Source organism: Lissotriton vulgaris, chromosome 1_2, assembly GCF_964263255.1.
Source record: "Lissotriton vulgaris chromosome 1_2, aLisVul1.2, whole genome shotgun sequence".
Taxonomy (NCBI): domain Eukaryota; kingdom Metazoa; phylum Chordata; class Amphibia; order Caudata; family Salamandridae; genus Lissotriton; species Lissotriton vulgaris.
In genome coordinates this window covers 294,842,404-294,864,919 of record NC_141686.1, presented here as the reverse complement: position 1 = coordinate 294,864,919, position 22,516 = coordinate 294,842,404, and the positions used below count along the sequence as shown (strand labels likewise).

General features: G+C 52.6%; 1 protein-coding gene across 1 annotated transcript in view; it reads left to right on the top strand.

Moving 5' to 3' along the window:
* GRK2 (G protein-coupled receptor kinase 2) overlaps window positions 1-22,516 on the top strand; it is a 275,720-nt gene that overhangs the window by 116,799 nt on the left and 136,405 nt on the right. The window contains exon 2 of the mRNA XM_086953270.1: window positions 4,841-4,917. Coding sequence (XP_086809396.1) covers window positions 4,841-4,917 — 77 coding nt within the window. The remainder of the gene's footprint in view (window positions 1-4,840; window positions 4,918-22,516) is intronic.

Sequence of the window (22,516 nt, the reverse complement as noted above, 5' to 3'; positions counted from 1 at the left end):
CCCCTTGACTCCACACCAGACTCACAATCTCTGGATATCTTTCCCCCTGTTTCATCTCAAGAAATATCGCGACTTATAAAACAAATCAAAAGTGGCAGACCAGAGGATGCTATACCAGCCAGACTAATACCCACTTTGGATGAACACCTTAGCCTACTGATTACAGAACTAGTGAACCTTTCACTCATCTCAGGCACTGTCCCCAAAGAATGGAAGCGAGCTCTTGTCAGACCTTTGAGGAAGAACACCGCCCTACCATGGTCTGACTTGACAAACTTAAGACCCATCTCTCTGCTTCCTTTCTTGGGGAAAGTCACAGAAAAATATGTCAATCAACATCTATCTAGACATATTGAACAAGTTCATGCCTTGGATGAGTCCCAATCTGGATTCCGCCCCAAATACAGTACTGAATCCACCTTGCTGTCTGTTACTGATGATCTCCATGCCTACCAGGACAAGGGCCTATCAGTCATCTTGGTTCTTTTAGATCTATCGGCAGCGTTCGACACCGTATCTCATTCCATCTTAATTCAACGGTTGTCGAGCGCTGGCCTTAAGAACAAAGCCCTGGAATGGCTAAAGAGTTTCTTGGCTGATCGTACCCAGAGAGTCACCATGGGCACATATCGCTCGGCGGAAATTGAGATTTCTAAGGGGGTGCCACAGGGCTCATGTCTGAGCCCTACACTCTTCAATATCTACGTGGCCCCCCTGGCAGGAGTGTTGCGTAGATACGGATTTGTCCCCGTATCCTACGCAGATGACACTCAACTCCTGTTTCCCTTCAAATCTCTCTCCGCCGAAGTTAAGAACTCTTTCTCAGCTGGCATGAAAGCAGTAGCACATTGGATGTCCTCCAACTACCTCCAATGCAATGTCAGCAAGACAGAGATCATGCTGTTTGGAGAAGCTAAGATACTCTGGACTCCGGATTGGTGGCCTGCTGAGCTGGGGGCTGTCCCTGAACCCAAGAAGATTGTGAAGAACTTGGGCATTCGACTGGACCAAGATCTGTCTCTTAAACAGCATACCAGTTACATAGCAGGGATATGCTTCCACACCATCGGCCTGCTTCGCAAAGTCTTCCCGCTTCTACCTAACTCAGTGAGGAAAACCTTGGTGCAAGCACTTGTACTGAGTCGGATAGACTACTGCAACGGTCTGTTAATCTCAGCCAATGAAGGAGTGCTAGACAAACTGCAGGTCATTCAGAACACGGCAGCTCGCCTTGTTCTGAATGCCCCTCCGAGAACTCCCTCCAAACCCCTTCTTGAGCAACTGCATTGGCTCCCAGTCAGACAAAGGGCCAAATTTAAAATTTGTTGCTTAATCCACAAGTGTCTGAACGGACAGGGACCTACTTATCTCGAACGGAGATTTGTTTCTTATGTCCCAGCGCGGTCCCTCAGATCAAGTACCAACCTTCTACTTGTGGTCCCCCATGTTAAAAAGGCCAGACATGGAGGTAGAGCTCTATCCACTCTAGGACCAAAGATGTGGAACAAACTGCCTCTGACCTTACGACAATGTAGTGAACATCTAACATTTCGTAAGCAACTAAAAACCATTTTATTCAAAAATCAAATTTAAACATCTCACAGTATATCAATAAATTCGTGGAGTTACCGGTCAAAAGCGCAGAGATACGCCTGATGGAGTGATTCTAGCGCTATACAAAACCACAAATAAATAAATAAATAAATAGAAGATCTGGAGGGTGTGATGGGCATGTCCTTCAGATAAAAGGTGTTTCATGGCCTCAATTGAGTTTGCAGAAAGAATGATTCCAACTAACATTTTATATTTTGTGTGCGCACGGTTGCATTTTGGGGGGGGGCTCACCCAAAAATCTGTGTTTTTCTGGATCCCAATGCAGCTCCAGAGATCCAAGTCCATGACTTGTTGGCGGAGAGTGTGGACTTGGAAAATTATTTTCCTGATGTGTTTAGTGCGGCTAATCACCCCTGAGGGTATCCAGGCGCTGGTGACACTGCTTCAACTGACATCAGGCTATAATTTGTATTTCGAATTTGCTGTTTTTGAACATTTCGTTTGCACCTTTTGACATCCAACTCCATGTGTAAGATGCTGTCATATTGAATTTATTTTGTTGCGGCATTTCATTATGTGGCGCTTTCCCACCTCTTGTCAAGATTCCCAAGTACTCAGCAGACCAGGTCTCACCGACTCAGATTCCGAGACGCGCGCTGTAGTAGTGTAACCTAGTAGTGTTGAGCATTGGTGTCGTGCGAGTTTGTTCTTTAAAATGCAGAAGTGTGAGGATAGGTCCACAAAGAAAGTGCACCGACAAGTCTGGGTGTCTGATCTCAGGTACCAGAGCAGGTTTGTGAAACGGCCCCTTCACCCATCCAAGAAGGGAGTCTTTCATTGGCTGCTTTAATAAGTGAGTCCAATTGGAATTCCATGGCAGGGGACCCCAGGCCGATGATGTTGTCTGAAGCAAGTCCAGAGAGAGTCTGCTGAGAACCATCTCCATGGCTGCAGGGCAAGAAGCAGGTAGCCCGTCCTATCGCCATCTGCCCTGCAGTTCGCACATGCGTTGTTGCCCTCTGTTACGATGGCAGGCGGGTGCACAGCAACAAGTGTCATGGGATCTTGTGTTTAGAGCAGGCACAGCTACAGATCTTGTCTTAAGAGAAGCACAGCTTCCTTTGTCCTACTGTGGTTGCATCACTTCCCGTTCCTGCCAACCTGCACTGGTTTCTTCCATTAGACTTTTTTCTACCATGGCATTGTCTTGGGCGGTCCAGCTGTCGCATAGTGTGTTGTGGGTGTTGACGCTAATCATATGGCCTGTGATGGGCGACTTGTCGGCTTATGCCATCTAGGGCTTCTGGAGATACGATAAGGAAATATAGAAGTGCCTCAAGATCATAGGAGCCCCCTTTTAGGCAGCCGAGAGGTGTCTTTGGCTGGTTGTGTGTCAGTAGTTTACATTTAAATCAAACATTTGTGTATCCCTGGTTCCTGGACTCCTTTTCTAGGTGATGTCCCTCCTTTGGTGGATGCATCATTTGCATTCAGCGTAGTAGCTCAGGGATGCCCACTGAGGCCATCTTCGGACTTTCTATTTAAATCTGTTTGTAGGCCTACCTGTGCTGGTTCCTCCCCTAATTACAATCTTTCTCTTCACCACTAAAAGACCGTAAGATGTGCGCTGGTCACTGATGCTCTTGGCTGTGGGACGACACTTCTTTGCTTTGTCATAGTAGATAGGCTAGGGTTTGGCATTCACTCCAAGATGTTCAATCAGTGAAACTGTACGTGCAGTGAAAAGCTGTTGTAAGGTGTAGCCTCCTGGCCGTGCGGTCTGTGTGGCCTCCTGGCCGTGCGGTCTGTGTGGCCTCCTGGCCGTGCGGTCTGTGTGGCCTCCTGGCCGTGCGGTCTGTGTGGCCTCCTGGCCGTGCGGTCTGTGTGGCCTCCTGGCCGTGCGGTCTGTGTGGCCTCCTGGCCGTGCGGTCTGTGTGGCCTCCTGTTCGTGCGGTCTGTGTGGCCTCCTGTTCGTGCGGTCTGTGTGGCCTCCTGTTCGTGCGGTCTGTGTGGCCTCCCGGCCGTGCGGTCTGTGTGGCCGTGCGGTCTGTGTGGCCTCCCGGCCGTGCGGTCTGTGTGGCCTCCCGGCCGTGCGGTCTGTGTGGCCTCCCGGCCGTGCGGTCTGTGTGGCCTCCCGGCCGTGCGGTCTGTGTGGCCTCCCGGCCGTGCGGTCTGTGTGGCCTCCCGGCCGTGCGGTCTGTGTGGCCTCCTGGCCGTGCGGTCTGTGTGGCCTCCTGGCCGTGCGGTCTGTGTGGCCTCCTGGCCGTGCGGTCTGTGTGGCCTCCTGGCCGTGCGGTCTGTGTGGCCTCCTGGCCGTGCGGTCTGTGTGGCCTCCCGGCCGTGCGGTCTGTGTGGCCTCCTGGCCGTGCGGTCTGTGTGGCCTCCTGTTCGTGCGGTCTGTGTGGCCTCCTGTTCGTGCGGTCTGTGTGGCCTCCCGGCCGTGCGGTCTGTGTGGCCTCCTGTTCGTGCGGTCTGTGTGGCCTCCCGGCCGTGCGGTCTGTGTGGCCTCCCGGCCGTGCGGTCTGTGTGGCCTCCCGGCCGTGCGGTCTGTGTGGCCTCCTGGCCGTGCGGTCTGTGTGGCCTCCTGGCCGTGCGGTCTGTGTGGCCTCCTGGCCGTGCGGTCTGTGTGGCCTCCTGGCCGTGCGGTCTGTGTTGCCTCCCGCTTGCTGTCTGTGTGGCTGTGTGTGCTCTGTGTTGCCTCCTGGCCGTGCAGTCTGTGTTGCTGCGTGCGGTCTGTGTGGCCTCCTGGCGGTGCGGTCTGTGTGGCCTCCTGGCGGTGCGGTCTGTGTGGCCTCCTGCAGGTGCGGTCTGTGTGGCCTCCTGGCGGTGCGGTCTGTTACCTCCTGGCGGTCGGTCTGTGTGGCGTCCCGGCGTGCACTTCCTCAGTGCGCAGGCTCTGCAGGACTGGTGCACGCGGACTTCATGGACTTCAGAAGGAGAAAAACTGCCATCAACTCCCAGATTCTACAAAACTAGCTGGGGTGGCAGGAGCTTCCTGGCAGCAGCCACTAAACAATCTAGAACAATCTTCTCCACCATTAGAACCCTTTAGACCCGGTCTGCTTTTAGGAGGTCCCTGAAAACTTAGTTGTTTAATAAATAGAGTCCCTTGCCTACTCCAGACCACCAGCGCCTACTCCAGACCACCAGCGTCAAGACACCTTTTGATATTTGTGCGCTTAACAAATTTATTAACTTAACATAAAATGGCCTGAATATAGGCAACCTCGGTCTGGGTGTAGCGTACATGAACATGTGTTTGATGTGTTGCTCTCTCTCTTTGCAGCATTCGCAGTGTGATGCAGAAGTACTTGGAAGACCGAGGCGAGCTCACCTTCGAGAAGATCTTCTACCAGAAGATAGGTATGGAGGCTCCTGGGCCTAATGTTCTAGAGATCTTCATCGTGCCTTGTTATCTGAAGGAAATATTTGATGACTTGTATGCTTGTGCAAAGGTCCGTTGCCAAGTGCAACTCTCCTTCGGCGCCTACACCGCCACCACTGCCCACCACCACCTGCCTGGCATCTCCCCTCACCCGCCACTCTTCTGTCACCCCAACTAACATTGTGGCCCTTGTTGAGCTGGGTTACTGCCAGCGCCTGCTTTTGAGGTGTACCATTGGTTCTTATTCCCATTCATAAAAGCCTGGTCTTGCCACTTGCACTTCTTTTGGAGGTGGGAGTTCCCAGGTCCACTTGCACCCCCCCCCCCCCACCCCACCCTGTGGATTCCAGACCGGCCTGTCCTGCTTCAAGCCCCTTGTTCTAATGTTTTGAGGCCTTCCTGCCCACGCACCTAAAGTGCTCCATCCTCTTTCACATGCAACTGAGCAGAAGCTCCCCACCTGTAAGGTCCCCTGTGCACTTCAACTCAATTGTCTTTCAACCTCTTATTATCCTTTGCTGGAACCATCACCGCCTGCACCCCAGAACGTTCAAGATGGCCCACATTCAACATGTTTCATCATGAGATGCATGGTGAGTCCCAGATTAAAAGAGTATCTAGTTGGCGTTCGGTGCACACGGCGCGTGTTGAATCTCAGAATTAAAGATGTTTGGCATTAGCTCCCGCAGCGGGTTTTGAATCTCAGAATCAAAAAAGATCTATTTGGCGTTAATAAATAAACCTTCAGCGCCTTCTTAAAGCTATTTCCTGATCTCTAACACAGGTGATTTGCAGCTGGACCTCCTCTACTTGAGGGATTGTCCATGGTGTGGCGTGAACACTGAGGAGCCGTCACTGGTTCCTATGTTTCCAGATTTCAAGATCCATGTCTTGGTGAATGGCGGCACGCCTTGTTCAACGCGTTTCACTATTCTTCTAAAAACAAACTTCAGGAAGGCTCCAAATTCCATTCTGGCTTTAATAGGAAACCAGTACAGGTTTACATTTCTGCCCCTTTGTTTTAGAACAAGTCCTGTTTGTTCCTCCTGAGCCATATTGTCTCACCCTCTGGTGGCAGGGTTCTTGATTTTTGATGGTAGGCCTTGTAACCCCTTTATGTGCCCTGACAAAACTGGCTTTTACAGTAGTTGTAGTAAGGGCCCACAGTTGCTCAAACTTCTCCATCCACAAGGTATTTAAACTTGGGCTGAATCTTCATCCGTTTCTACTGTCCGTGTGATATGCCCAGAACCTGCCGCAAACATTCCCTGCCCTTTTCTAAATAGTGAAGTTCTTACATTTTCCACCACATTCCTTCCAACATACTATTTTTATTTTAGTTTAGCTTTATGAATGCAGCATTGACACTTATATGTCAGATCATTTTAAAGAGATGGGACCCGGATGCACTATGTCATGTTTTGCTTTGCAGTGGTGGCTAAGAGGCTGGCAATGGTGGGCTCCAGTAGTAGTGTTGTAATGAGATTCCTTTTTGGTACATAGGAGTCAGGAATCCAGTCCATGTAGAATAACCGGTTTTAGGTTTATTGAAGAGGTTACAAGTTACATAGTAAAGTACCCCACCAGGAGCAGCATCCTTCTGCTCAGCCCACTCTCTCCAACAGCCAGCCAATCAAAAACCAGCATTCCATGACATCACACACTGGCTGAGAAGAGCAGGGAACAATGGAGGTGTGCACAGAATGCATCACAAGCTTAGCAGATTATACCATGGAATGAAGCTGTGTGTTTCTCCTCGCTAGCGTTGCCGCGGAAGCCATCGTTGGGGGTGTGCCGGGGGCAGAACCACACTCGCCCAATAATTCAAGACACGCAGTGTATTGACCGATGGTAACAAAGTTCAGGTGCCTCTTATCACACTCATCCCATGGCAAATATTGATTGCTGGTACCCTTTGCGCTGGCGTGCAGTGTAAACAGTGGCTGTGGAAAGGTGGAGAGTGAGCAGTTATTAAAAAGAACTGGAGTCATGGAAGCGGCACCTTTTGTGCGTAGAATGGGGGAGACTGCAGAGGCAGAAAGCACCTGAAGCAACAAAACCAGACGCGTCACATTGAGATGCTCGCGAATGGGCGACATGTGTTTCGCTTTCCTTTTCATTCTTTATCTGGCACAGCTGCCACGTGGCCCACATCAGGTGTGTTGTCTTCTGCAGGTTCACTCTTTAGCCTGCAGAACTTTCTGGGACTTGTAGTTTCGCTTCTACCATTCTATGAATGTTTTACGCCTCCAGCGTGTACAGTTGTGCTGTCAATGAAGGCGGACCGGCTTGAAGCCTCATAAACGAGCTGGGGCACTTGTGTACCCCCACGCCCCCCTGTTGTACGTCAGACTGTGACCCTGTATGCCAGTGGTCTTCAAACTTTTAATGCCGCGCCCCCATGAAAAAAATATAGCCTCCAGCCCCCCCTCAAACTTTTTCACAATTATTCTTTTAAATTGGCAATGTTTTTAAATATGTCAAAACTTATTTCAACATTGCATGCAAGTTCTGTTACCGTTTTAAAAATGCAATCAAATACATGAGGGCCAAACATACTATTCTGGTCAGGCTGGCCTCACTAATGGGTAAAAGTATCCACAGTGTGATTATTAGTAATGGGGGTGGAGGTTTTGAGGAATATTTGGGGTTCCTTCCCTTCTGACACCTTCTTCCAGCCAGGATATAAATGACAAAAGATGATGGTGATGGCCCATGACAGAGCAGCTTACTGACGCTCATTTCTTTCCACCGAAAAGGAAGCACTGTTATCAGCAAAATGCTTCTTTTGGCTAGAGCCTGGTGCCCCCGTCCCCTGGGATCACTTGATGCCCCCGTAGGGGAGACTGCCCCCCCAGTTTGAAGACCCCGGCCATATGCACTTTATGGCACCACTTTTGCAACAAATGTCTGTGACTGTTGCGGCCCTTGGTCCGAGCCAGCCATATCGCATTGTTCTTCGGGACTTCAACATATGGTTGGCCTTCCACCAAAGGACCACCATTGGAGGTTAGAACTCTTCACCTTGCACTGCTGGTCGCTGACCTCACACACACTGTAGGACAGACTGTTGAGGGAGTTTTTTCAACACTGGCAACAGAACCTCATCTCATTCAAACCTCTAGAGCGGCAATCTTGCCATTTCTGTCACCATCGCTACCTCCTCCTAGAATGCTAGTGTGTGCCTTGAAGTTGAAACTAGACAGTGTAAAAACTACAGTGACACCCTTAAGACCTGCTCCTGAAACATCAGCTGCTGGGCGTCGCGGATTCCATAATGGAACGAATGGCTGTTCGATCTGACAGCCGTAGGTGTGGTCTTCCCCCAAACATTATGCCTTATCACCTACTGCTTTGCTGAAATTCGTATTTGTTGGTTTTAGGATTCTGTGCTCTTTAGCACTGCTAAAGTGCCTGTGCTCCCTCCTTAACCTCCTCAGTGCTCATGACAAGGTCAACTCGTCATGGGTTTTACCTGCCCTGTGCTTATGACGAGTTGACCTTGTCACAAACAATGGGAAATCTGGAGTAACGGCACCCAGCGGGAATTGCCTGTAGCACCCAAGGTGTTAAAACATGGTACAATTGGCCTACACCTGATTGGCACTTTTAACTTACTTATCAATCCCTATTAATGAGGTACTACATGTACCCAGGGCCTGTAAACTAAATGCTACTAATGGGCCTGCAGCACTTATTGTGCCAACCTCTTCCCGTAGCTCTTGAAAACATGTCTCAGGCCTGCCATTGCAACCTGTGGGCAGGTTTAAACTGCCAATTCGCCCTGGCAGAAAAACAACCTTTTGCATGCCTAAACTTCCCTATTTAATACATATGTCACCCATATGGTAGGCCCTAAACATAAAATGGGGCAGGATGAAGTGTATTTAAAATTTTGAACATGCACTTCTAAGTTTTACATGCCCTGGTAATGAAAAACCACTAAATGTATTTTTCACTACTGTGAGGCCTACCTCTCTCGTAGAATAACATTGGGTTAACTGATTACATTTAATTAGTGCCAACTTTGGATTGGGAACAGGTAGGAATGTCACGTTTGATCTCAAAATAATTTATCTCTATGAAGATCCATCCGTTCCTCCCTAAACTAAACCTCAGATCGGCACAAATGAACCTGCTGACGATTCCATGACTTAAGCGTAAAAGAATGGGTGGCTCACAATTTTCTTTGCTGGGCCCCCCAATTCTGGAACTCCTTGCCGATTGAGATAAGACACACAACGGATTACATTTGCTTCAGAACAAACCTGAAAACTTGGCTTTTCACTCAGGCTTATTGCTGGATATAACTTCTGGGGTGGCTTCAACTCAGCGCCAAGAGACCTTTGGTGAATGTGCTCTCAATAAATTCCCTATAACATAAAACAATTGTGATTTAAAATACCCTTTGATGATAAAGTAACATTTTAAGTCCCAGTTCTGAAAAAGGCGCTTTTAGAAAGTTGGCATTTTCTTGTCCTAAACATTTGATGCCAGCAGCCTATTTCCTATGTCACATGACCGTGAATAGAGTGGCAGTTGGCCTTTGTGTTTTCCTCGCAGGCAGTGAGACAAAGGGGGACTAGATGTTGGCAGGATGGGCCATCCGAATAGGATATATGGGTGAGAGGGGGGCAGAGCTGTTCCCTGCCCCACTTACATTTCAAAGGGGCTGCCTCCAGCACACTCGCAAAGAACTTGACACCAGCCTATTGCCACCCTACACCTTTTGGAAGCTGGGCAGGGGAGGAAGATGATTTCAAGAACTAGATGTGGGGTAGGGGAAGTCTAGAGGTTTCTTCCACGTGAAAGGCTGACACCAGGTATAAATACTGGACCCTAAGACCAACTCTTCAGTTCGATGTTGTACCTCCGGAGGACCCTCAGACGGACTGCTCTGCTGCCACCAGAGGACTGCTGTGCTGCTTAAAGCCTGTCTTTTCCCCACAGAGGCCTGCGTTGCTGCGTGAGGCCTGCCTTTGGTGTATAATAGCTGCCTTGCTGCGTGAGGGCTGCTTTGCTGCGTGAGGGCTGCTTTGCTGCATGAGGCCTGCGTTGCTACGTGAGGCCTGCCTTTGGTGCATAATAGCTGGCTTGCTGCGTGAGGGCTGCTTTGCTGCGTGAGGGCTGCTTTGCTGCATGAGGCCTGCGTTGCTGCGTGAGGCCTGCCTTTGGTGCATAATAGCTGCCTTGCTGCGTGAGGGCTGCTTGCTGCGTGAGGGCTGCTTTGCTGCGTGAGGGCTGCTTTGCTGCATGAGGGCTGCTTTGCTGCGTGAGGCCTGCCTTTGGTGCATAATAGCTGCCTTGCTGCGTGAGGGCTGCTTTGCTGTGTGGGGGCTGCTTTGCTGCGTGAGGCCTGCCTTTGGTGCATAATAGCTGCCTTGCTGCGTGAGGGCTGCTTTGCTGCGTGAGGGCTGCTTTGCTGCATGAGGCCTGCGTTGCTGCGTGAGGCCTGCCTTTGGTGCATAATAGCTGCCTTGCTGCGTGAGGGCTGCTTTGCTGTGTGGGGGCTGCTTTGCTGCATGAGGCCTGCGTTGCTGCGAGAGGCCTGCCTTTGGTGCATAATAGCTGGCTTGCTGCGTGAGGGCTGCTTTGCTGCGTGAGGGCTGCTTTGCTGCATGAGGCCTGCGTTGCTGCGAGAGGCCTGCCTTTGGTGCATAATAGCTGGCTTGCTGCGTGAGGGCTGCTTTGCTGCGTGAGGGCTGCTTTGCTGCATGAGGCCTGCGTTGCTGCGTGAGGCCTGCCTTTGGTGCATAATAGCTGGCTTGCTGCGTGAGGGCTGCTTTGCTGCGTGAGGGCTGCTTTGCTGCATGAGGCCTGCGTTGCTGCGTGAGGCCTGCCTTTGGTGCATAATAGCTGCCTTGCTGCGTGAGGGCTGCTTTGCTGCGTGAGGGCTGCTTTGCTGCATGAGGCCTGCGTTGCTGCGTGAGGCCTGCCTTTGGTGCATAATAGCTGCCTTGCTGCGTGAGGGCTGCTTTGCTGCGTGAGGGCTGCTTTGCTGCATGAGGCCTGCGTTGCTGCGTGAGGCCTGCCTTTGGTGCATAATAGCTGCCTTGCTGCGTGAGGGCTGCTTTGCTGCGTGAGGGCTGCTTTGCTGCATGAGGCCTGCGTTGCTGCGTGAGGCCTGCCTTTGGTGCATAATAGCTGCCTTGCTGCGTGAGGGCTGCTTGCTGCGTGAGGGCTGCTTTGCTGCGTGAGGGCTGCTTTGCTGCATGAGGGCTGCTTTGCTGCGTGAGGCCTGCCTTTGGTGCATAATAGCTGCCTTGCTGCGTGAGGGCTGCTTTGCTGTGTGGGGGCTGCTTTGCTGCATGAGGGCTGCTTTGCTGTGTGGGGGCTGCTTTGCTGCATGAGGCCTGCGTTGCTGCGTGAGGCCTGCCTTTGGTGCATAATAGCTGCCTTGCTGCGTGAGGGCTGCTTTGCTGCGTGAGGGCTGCTTTGCTGCATGAGGCCTGCGTTGCTGCGTGAGGCCTGCCTTTGGTGCATAATAGCTGCCTTGCTGCGTGAGGGCTGCTTTGCTGTGTGGGGGCTGCTTTGCTGCATGAGGCCTGCGTTGCTGCGAGAGGCCTGCCTTTGGTGCATAATAGCTGGCTTGCTGCGTGAGGGCTGCTTTGCTGCGTGAGGGCTGCTTTGCTGCATGAGGCCTGCGTTGCTGCGTGAGGCCTGCCTTTGGTGCATAATAGCTGGCTTGCTGCGTGAGGGCTGCTTTGCTGCGTGAGGGCTGCTTTGCTGCATGAGGCCTGCGTTGCTGCGTGAGGCCTGCCTTTGGTGCATAATAGCTGCCTTGCTGCGTGAGGGCTGCTTTGCTGCGTGAGGGCTGCTTTGCTGCATGAGGCCTGCGTTGCTGCGTGAGGCCTGCCTTTGGTGCATAATAGCTGCCTTGCTGCGTGAGGGCTGCTTTGCTGCGTGAGGGCTGCTTTGCTGCATGAGGCCTGCGTTGCTGCGAGAGGCCTGCCTTTGGTGCATAATAGCTGGCTTGCTGCGTGAGGGCTGCTTTGCTGCGTGAGGGCTGCTTTGCTGCATGAGGCCTGCGTTGCTGCGTGAGGCCTGCCTTTGGTGCATAATAGCTGGCTTGCTGCGTGAGGGCTGCTTTGCTGCGTGAGGGCTGCTTTGCTGCATGAGGCCTGCGTTGCTGCGTGAGGCCTGCCTTTGGTGCATAATAGCTGCCTTGCTGCGTGAGGGCTGCTTTGCTGCGTGAGGGCTGCTTTGCTGCATGAGGCCTGCGTTGCTGCGTGAGGCCTGCCTTTGGTGCATAATAGCTGCCTTGCTGCGTGAGGGCTGCCTTGCTGCGTGAGGGCTGCTTTGCTGCATGAGGCTTGCCGTGCTCTGAGGCCTGCCTTGCAGCTTGATCCTAGAACTACCACCGTAACTCCAAGAGTTATTTTTTGGCCTCCTGTTCTGAGCTGCAGGGATGCAAAAGCTCTAACCACTTTAAAGATCTGTTCCTGGACCCTGCCTGAAGTGAGTCCAGCCCGCCAAGTGGTGCCTCAGCAGTCCTGAACACTTGGAAGTGGTGCTAAAGGATGCCCAACAGCCAACAATAGAAACTTGGGAATTGGAAAAAGTTCAGCTAAAAAGTGGCCAGAGGACCGACAGGAGACCAGGATCTACCGTCTCACTGATCCGCCCAAGGTCTATTGCAGTCAGCGTAACTTTGCGGTAGCTCCTGCTACCTTCTTCCCGCAGGTGCAAATCCTGTTCAGCGGGTCCTCTAGGAAAGGTTATCCAGCCTCACGGAGCCCTTATCCTCTACAGCCTGCAGCTTCGTCCCACCGGAGATATTGGACTTCCAAAAAAATGACCAAGTACAAACGTAGAAATCTTCACTGGGACCTCATCCTGCGGCTCCTGACTATGACGAGTCTTCTTCGGACACTGCCGGCTGCCTTGCTGCACAATTTTACCTTCTCAGACCTTTAAATAAATAATTGATTCTAAGCCTGAAGGTGAGCGGAGAGCGGGCCAAATCCACTGCAAGTATCTTAACTCTGCTACATCGCAGCAGCTTTTGACTTTGTATCGATCTTGCTGGACTAGATTCTTAACCCCAGTTCTACCAATTGGAATTTTGTCATTCTGGTGTCAATTTTTTTTCTTTTTTATTAAATTGGTTTTGGATTTTTCTTGTGTTGCATTTTCACTTTATTACTGTTTGAGTGCTGCATAAATCTGCAACACATTGCCTCTAAGATCAGCAGGACTGCTAGGACCAAGTCAGGCAGTGATTAATGTGGTGACTTTTTGTGGTTCACCCTGACAGGGATTGTGGCTGTTGCTTGAGAAGGGTCTTTCATCCCCCTCAGTCAAAAACCCAATGTCTCCCCTCTGTCCGGTCAGTCCCTTAAGTAACTTTCATCACAGAGCAATATATCTGGATCACTCGCCAACTCATGCCCGCATCAGCAATCCTATGACAAGTTGCACACACAATAACCAAATCCTGGCTTAGGTGGTCTGTGCGCACTAGGAGCTGTTTATTGGTCTCTTTACATAATTATCTTTGATTAGTTTTACTTTTTTTTTACGTCAAGCCTAGAGTCAGGGCGCATGTGCTGCTCTGCGAGGCATGCTGTATTCCCTCTGTGCACTTTGGCTATGCCCACCGACTTTCATTGGATCCTACTTTGTGCCTTTCAAATGCCTTTTTTTTGTATGTTGAATTGGTGCCATTTGTCCCTCTTTTTGGTGTGTTTGTCATGCCCATGGCGACTGGCCCTGTTACATGGGTCATTTTGCTTCAGGCCATTTCTCTTATGTGCAGCGTTCACTTTTTTTTAAACCTTTTTGGCCGAAACACTTATGCTTGTGTTTTAAGTTGCTGTGCGCTTCACACATGAATGTGTTTTTGCGTGCCTTGCCTGCAGGAGCATTGATGCTCTCAGGTGGCTCCTTCTTCACTGCCAATGCATAGGAATCAGCGCGGCACGCCACGCTTCATTTTTTTCTTTCTGACACCCCTTCCCCCATTCAATCTCCAATTTGACTCCTGGCACTTCCTTGGCCAAAGCTGCCAAAAGTGAACCCGATGACCCTCGCGCCCTCCATTCTCCACAGCACTCTGGCACCTTTCACCTCGCAACCAACCCCTGCCTAGGACTTCCACTCAAAAGCCCTGGAGGCAATGGGAATGCAAAATATACTCCACTGTAGTCTGGTCCGAGCAGGTAAACATACCCTACACTCCACAGTGCCTCGCGTCGCCGCCTGCCACCCCTGCCCAACATCACTACCCCATCCAAAGACACTGAACCCATGCACACCAGAAGCACCCCGTGGAGATCCGCTGAACCTTTACCAAAAAGAGACCCCAATTGTGCCTAGGGCAGCGAGGTGGGTGGGGTGGGAAGGAGGGGAAATGTATGTCACGCCTTCCACGCGTGTCCCTCCTGAAAAGGTCCATCGCCCAAAGTGAGACCTGCTCTGCTCTCCATCCTCCCCGAGGCCACCCCAGCACGTCCAGGTCCATGCCGCTGGCCGTCCCGTCACCTGCAAACCGCACATCCTCCCCAGTCTTCCTCCCACGACATGGAAGTAAAGCAACCGCCAGTGAACCACCACAAACCCCTGTCAATGTCACTGCATAAAGTAACTGCCCCACTTTGCACCGCAGTCTCGCCCACATCCCTCTCCCATGCCAGCAAGCCTCTGTGGTGCTGCCGCATCACTGACGCCGCCAAAACGTGTTTGTCTCCAAAACCAAGCAACCCCTCCCTGAACAGCTGCTACCCTCCTCTGTCCTTGGGCATCCCACCTTGGCTCCCGCCCAAACGTGCCAAAATGGGCAAATACGTTCATCTGCCTCAAAATTGACAAGTGCAAGACATTTGTCATATGCCATGACTATGTTTTATATACTCTTTTTAATAGTACATTTATTTGGATATACTTGCCCCCATCTGCTTTTCTAACACCTGGACCTTAGCCTATGCACACACTGTTACCCAAGTCGACACACCCTGCCTTAACGACCTCAGAACTATATCGCAGATAGATTCCACCGTCCTTCTTATGCACTGTTCCCATGTATCTGCGACTACTCCATGCAACTGCGTTTATTCCATATGGAACTAGCACTACTATCACTGTTTATAGTATACTTTTATGTATACTCTTGCTATATCTTTGTGCCTACTCTACGTACTGTACTTACCCCATATGTAACTCGGGTAACTTTTCTATGCCAGCTATGTATAGCGCTCTGATACCTTCGAGTTGAGTTTGCGCCATACCAAACTCTATTACTAATTTACCCACTCCTCCTCTTAAAGTTGTCTGTATTGCACTGACCAAACAGGCAGCACCTGTACCCTGAAGGGTGCCCACTCAAGCTTTGCCCATGCACAATCCATGCAGCGCCCGAAACATTCTCATCACCACAATGTTAAAAGCTGTCATGCACCGTTTCTTGACCGCCTGCCAGATGCTCCCTCTCTTCCCATACGGCGCAAAACTACCCTGCGGCGCCAAACACCTGGGCAAATTCAATTGCTCTGGCTAAACATTTATACGGTCACAATAGCGAGACCTATTGGGTATGCCAATGCTTGTTTTTTAGAGCAGGTAAGTGCACATCCATGTGTATAGTGTCTTAGCACCTGTGCCTTGTGTGCAGGCACTACAAAAGATCTTAAGCCTACGGACTTTGCTAGTAATGGCTTTTCTCACCAAGCCAGTCTCCCGTGCGGGCAACCCTTGCAGGACATGTGTTTGAAATCTATCCCCAAAATTCAGGATTAGGGCCAGGCGAAGTGCAGACATGAAGTGCAGAGCCCTGTGGCCTGGTACTCAGCTCAGTGCCAGTCCTGGAAGGGCTGGTGACGCAAAGGCGGAACCCTGACCTAGCGAAGTCCATTACTAGGAGGGCAGGGGCGTATTATACAAGTACCCTGGGGGTGCAACGGGTGGTTGCTCCCACTTGGCACTACTCTGGGGCCCTTTGTTATTACAGAAAGGGCCTCAGGTGCTTGTGCCGCCCCTTCTGTGATACTGAAAGCGCTGGCACACATACAGCTCCACCTCTTCCTCAAAAGGGCGTTCCCTCGTTTGCAAGGGGTTGCGGCCTCCTGCAAATGAGGGGGTCCCTTTGCCGCTGGGGCCGTGCAGTATTACAGACGAGGGCGCAGAGGCAAAGAAGCTCTCAGGGGGCGTGCCGAAAGTGCACTCTCTAAAAGGTGATGCACTTTGAATGCGCCCCGCTGATTGCAGTCCTCTCGAACAGGGAACGGAGGTCCCATGGACCCCCGGCCATCCCCTTGCAGGCGGGTCCCGTCACTCACTGCCCCCGCCTGCAACGGGATCTCTAATGCCCTTTAAAAGTGTAGGCGGGCTACTGCCTGCTCTGTGAAAACACCAAGCGGCTTCAAAGCAGCCACTCTGCTTTTCACATAAATGCGCTGCCCCCTGCCCCTGCCCCGGGGGCAGTCAAGGAAAATGCACGATAAATGCTATATGGCCCGGGGTGCGCAAAGTCCCTGGGGCACTTGTATAATACGGCCCCTGATGGCTCAGTGAGATGAACACGCACAGCTCAGTTCCGGTACTAGTATAGCAGGTGAGGTGCACTGATCGCTCGGACCCGGTACCAGAAGAGCGGGTCCCCCCCACCCCCTCCCCCACCCTCTTGAAGTCTGTCTCGGGTGAAACTCGCTTTCAAAGGTCCGCCCAGAACAAACGCAGCACAGAGGCAAAGGCGGCAAAGAGGAAATGCGATTTCCTCTTACACTGTAACTGTTCATTCTTTTCACTTCCGGTGCAGCCTTTAAATGCCAAAGACGCCCCTCCCAGGTCACCGCATTACCGCTCTGTAGCCCCAGTTAGGGTTCAACTACTGCTCTGCCAATGCATCTCAGTCTAAACTACAACAAACCTTACCGGTCGGATACTGACCACAGCACAACTTACTGGTCTGATACTGGACCCACCCACAGCTCTGCAGATGCACCTCAATCATGCACCACAGCACAACTTACTGGACTAATACTGGACCCAGGCACAGCTCTGGCAGTGCACCTCAATCATGCACCACAGCACAACTTACTGGACTAATACTGGACCCAGGCACAGCTCTGGCAGTGCACCTCAATCATGCACCACAGCACAACTTACTGGACTAATACTGGACCCAGGCACAGCTCCGGCAGTGCACCTCAATCATGCACCACAGCACAACTTACTGGACTAATACTGGACCCAGGCACAGCTCTGCCAGTGCACCTCAGTCCTGCACCACAGCACACCTTACTGGACTAATACTGGACCCAGGCACAGCTCTGCCAGTGCACCTCAGTCCTGCACCACAGCACACCTTACTGGACTAATACTGGACCCAGGCACAGCTCTGCTAGTGCACCTCAGTCCTACACCACAGCACACCTTACTGGACTAATACTGGACCCAGGCACAGCTGCGGCAGTGCACCTCAATCCTGCACCACAGCACACCATACTGGATTAATACTGGACCCAGGTACAGCTCCGGCAGTGCACCTCAGTCCTGCACCACAGCACAACTTACTGTACTAATACTGGACCCAGGCACAGCTCTGGCAGTGCACCTCAGTCCTACACCACAGCACACCTTACTGGACTAATACTGGACCCAGGCACAGCTCCGGCAGTGCACCTCAATCCTGCACCACAGCACACCATACTGGATTAATACTGGACCCAGGTACAGCTCCGGCAGTGCACCTCAGTCCTGCACCACAGCACAACTTACTGGACTAATACTGGACCCAGGTACAGCTCCGGCAGTGCACCTCAGTCCTACACCACAGCACACCTTACTGGACTAATACTGGACCCAGGCACAGCTCTGGCAGTGCACCTCAGTCCTGCACCACAGCCCACCTTACTGGACTAATACTGGACCCAGGCACAGCTCTGCCAGTGCACCTCAGTCCTGCACCACAGCACACCTTACTGGACTAATACTGGACCTAGGCACAGCTCTGCTAGTGCACCTCAGTCCTGCACCACAGCACACCTTACTGGACTATTACTGGACCCAGGCACAGCTCTGCCAGTGCACCTCAGTCCTGCACCACAGCACACCTTACTGGACTAATACTGGACCCAGGCACAGCTCTGCTAGTGCCCCTCAGTCCTACACCACAGCACACCTTACTGGACTAATACTGGACCCAGGCACAGCTCCGGCAGTGCACCTCAATCCTGCACCACAGCACACCATACTGGATTAATACTGGACCCAGGTACAGCTCCGGCAGTGCACCTCAGTCCTGCACCACAGCACACCTTACTGGACTAATACTGGACCTATTCACAGCTCTGCCAGTGCACCTCAGTCCTGCACTGTAGCACACCTTACTGGTCTAATACTGGACTCACTCAAAGCTCTGCCGATGCACCTCAATCCTGCACCACTGCACACCTTACTGGACTAATACTGGACCCACCACCAACTCTGCCAATGCACCTCAATCCTGCACCACTACACACCTTAGTGGTCTAATACTGGACCGGCTACAGCTCTGCCAATGCACCTCAATCCTGCACCACAGCACACCTTAGTGGTCTAATACTGGACCGGCCACAGCTCTGCCAATGCACCCCAGTCCTGCACCACAGCACACCTTACTGGACTAATACTGGACCCACACACAGCTCTGCCAATGCACCCCAGTCCTGCACCACAGCACACCTTACTGGACTAATACAGGACCCACCCACAGCTCTGCCAATGCACCTCAATCCTACACCACAGCGCACCTTAGTGGTCTAATACTGGACCGGCCACAGCTCTGCCAATGCACCTCAATCCTGCACCACATCACACCTTATTGGACTAATAATGGACCCACCCACAGCTCTGCCAATGCACCTCAATCCTGCACCACAGCGCACCTTAGTGGTCTAATACTGGACCGGCCACAGCTCTGCCAATGCACCTCAATCCTGCACCACAGCACACCTTACTGGTCTGATACTGGACCCACGCACAGCTCTGCCAAAGCATCTGAATCCTGCACTACAGTGCACCTTACTGGTCTAATACTGGACTCACTCACAGCTCTGCCGATGCACCTCAATCATGCACCACAGCACACCTTACTGGTCTGATACTGGACTAGCCCACAGCTCTGCCGATGCACCTCAATCATGCACCACAGCACACCTTACTGGACTAATACTGGACTCGCCCACAGCTCTGCCGAAGCACCTCAATCATGCACCACAGCACACCTCACTGGACTAATACTGAACCCATGCACAGCTCTGCTAGTGCACTTGAGTCCTGCACCACAGCACACCTTACTGGTCTAATGCTGGACCCACGCACAGATCTGCCAAAGCATCTGAATCCTGCACTACAGCGTACCTCACTGGTCTGATACTGGACTCGCCCACAGCTCTGCCAGTGCACCTCAATCATGCACCACAGCACACCTTACTGGTCTAAGGCTGGACCCGTGCCAGCTCTGCCGAAACACCTCAATCCTGCACTACAGCACGCCGTACTTATATCATTCTGGAACCGTGCCAGCTCTGCCAATGCACCTGAATCCTGCACTACAGCGCACCTTGGTGGTCTAATACTGGTCCGATGCACAGCTCTGCCAATGCACCTCCGCCCTCATCAACTGGATACAGTAAAGGTCTAATATTAAGATGCCCTGAGCACATCTCTCTGCCAATACACCTCACTACTGATTATAATAGCCACTATGCCTGGCCTAGTTGCACCCACCGACAGCTCCACAAGTGTACTTCGGTCCTGACCTGCTTGTTACTTTTCTGTTCCCTGTCGGGGACCACCGAGCAGTGCCACGCAGCTCAGGAGGACCTGCAAGGTCTGCTCTATTCCTTTAGTAGAATGATAGAGCTCGGTCAGTGCACCTCAATCCTGACCTCCGCATGGGCCGATGTACAAGTTCTGTGGCAAGAGGGCAGTGCCAGTGCATTGCATGCCTGCTCTGCATGGTCTGGTGCCCATACACAACCAATGTCGCTCCAGCTGATCTGTAGTATTCACTGTTCTTCCGGGGCTAGAACCACAGGGCTCTGTCGGTGCACCACGGTGCATGCCGGCCTCAGCCCTCGTGAGTTTTGTTTCAAGGCTAGAACTGCAGGGTCGGTGCACCTCAGTGCGTGCCAGCAGCAGTCCTGGTGAGCTCGTGCCAGGGCTAGAATCACGGAGCCCTGTCAGTGCACCTCAGTGCATGCACGCAGCAGTCCTGGTGAGCTCTTGTGCCAGGGCTAGAATCACGGAGCCCTGTCAGTGCACCTCAGTGCATGCACGCAGCAGTCCTGGTGAGTTTTTATTTAGACCTGGAGGCCGGCCATGTGTGGCGAGGATCACAGGATGTGTGTAGGGGCGGCTGTGTTTACTATCTCTTTCATGTGAAGGTCTGTGGGTTCAGGCAGGAAGTGAGGCGCTACTTCCTGTTTCTAGCTTATCTGCGTGCTGTGCTTTATCGGGAACCCCCTCACCCGAGTGCCGTTCTGAAAGGCCCCCCACGCACTCACGCATTTATCGGCTCACCATTTGCGCATGCATCCTCCTCCCATCACTCACGCATTCATCCTCCTCCCACCACTCACGCATTCATCCTTCCCCATCACTCACGCATTCATCCTCCCCACCACTCACGCATTCATCCTCCCCACCACTCACGCATTCATCCTCCCCACCACTCACGCATTCATCCTCCCCACCACTCACGCATTCATCCTCCCCACCACTCACGCATTCATCCTTCCCCACCACTCACGCATTCATCCTTCTCCCACCACTCACGCATTCATCCTTCCCCATCACTCACGCATTCATCCTTCCCCACCACTCACGCATTCATCCTCCCCACCACTCACGCATTCATCCTCCCCACCACTCACGCATTCATCCTCCCCACCACTCACGCATTCATCCTCCCCACCACTCACGCATTCATCCTCCCCACCACTCACGCATTCATCCTCCCCACCACTCACGCATTCACCCTCCCCACCACTCACGCATTCACCCTCCCCCACCACTCACGCATTCACCCTCTTCCCACCACTCACGCATTCATCCTCTTCCCACCACTCACGCATTCATCCTCTTCCCACCACTCACGCATTCATCCTCTTCCCACCACTCACGCATTCATCCTCCCCCACCACTCACGCATTCATCCTCCCCCACCACTCACGCATTCATCCTCCCCCACCACTCACGCATTCATCCTCCCCCACCACTCACGCATTCATCCTCCCCCACCACTCACGCATTCATCCTCCCCCACCACTCACGCATTCATCCTCCCCCACCACTCACGCATTCATCCTCCCCCACCACTCACGCCTTCATCCTCCCCCACCACTCACGCCTTCATCCTCCCCCACCACTCACGCATTCATCCTCCCCCACCACTCACGCATTCATCCTCCCCCACCACTCACGCCTTCATCCTCCCCCACCACTCACGCCTTCATCCTCCCCCACCACTCACGCCTTCATCCTCCCCCACCACTCACGCCTTCATCCTCCCCCACCACTCACGCCTTCATCCTCCCCCACCACTCACGCCTTCATCCCCCCCCACCACTCACGCATTCATCCTCCCCCACCACTCACGCATTTATCCTCCTTCTACCACTCACGCATTTATCCTCCTTCTACCACTCACACATTTATCCTTGCCCACCTCTCATGCATTCATCCTTCTCCCACCTCTCACGCATTCATCCTCCTCCCAGCACTCACGCATTCATCCTCCTCCCACGACTCACGCATTCATTCTCCTCCCACCACTCACGCATTCATTCTCCTCCCACCACTCACGCATTCATTCTCCTCCCACCACTCACGCATTCATCCTCCTCCCACCACTCATGCATTCATCCTCCTCCCACCACTCACGCATTTATCCTCCCACCACTCACGCATTTATCCTCCCCGCCACTCACGCATTCATCCTCCCCGCCACTCACGCATTCATCCTCCCCGCCACTCACGCATTCATCCTCCCCGCCACTCACGCATTCATCCTCCCCGCCACTCACGCATTCATCCTCCCCGCCACTCACGCATTCATCCTCCCCACCACTCAGCCATTCATCCTCCCCCACCACTCAGCCATTCATCCTCCCCCACCACTCACACTTTCATCCTCCCCCACCACTCACACTTTCATCCTCCCCCACCACTCACGCATTCATCATCCCCCACCACTCACGCATTCATCATCCCCCACCACTCACGCATTCATCCTCCCCACCACTCACGCATTCATCCTCCCCACCACTCATGCATTCATCTCCCCCACCACTCATGCATTCATCTCCCCCACCACTCATGCATTCATCCTCCCCCACCACTCACGCATTCATCCTCCCCCACCACTCACGCCTTCATCCTCCCCCACCACTCACGCCTTCATCCTCCCCCACCACTCACGCCTTCATCCTCCCCCACCACTCACGCATTCATCCTCCCCCACCACTCACGCATTCATCCTCCCCCACCACTCACGCATTCATCCTCCCCCACCACTCACGCATTCATCCCCCCCACCACTCACGCATTCATCCCCCCCCACCACTTACGCATTCATCCTCCCCCACCACTTACGCA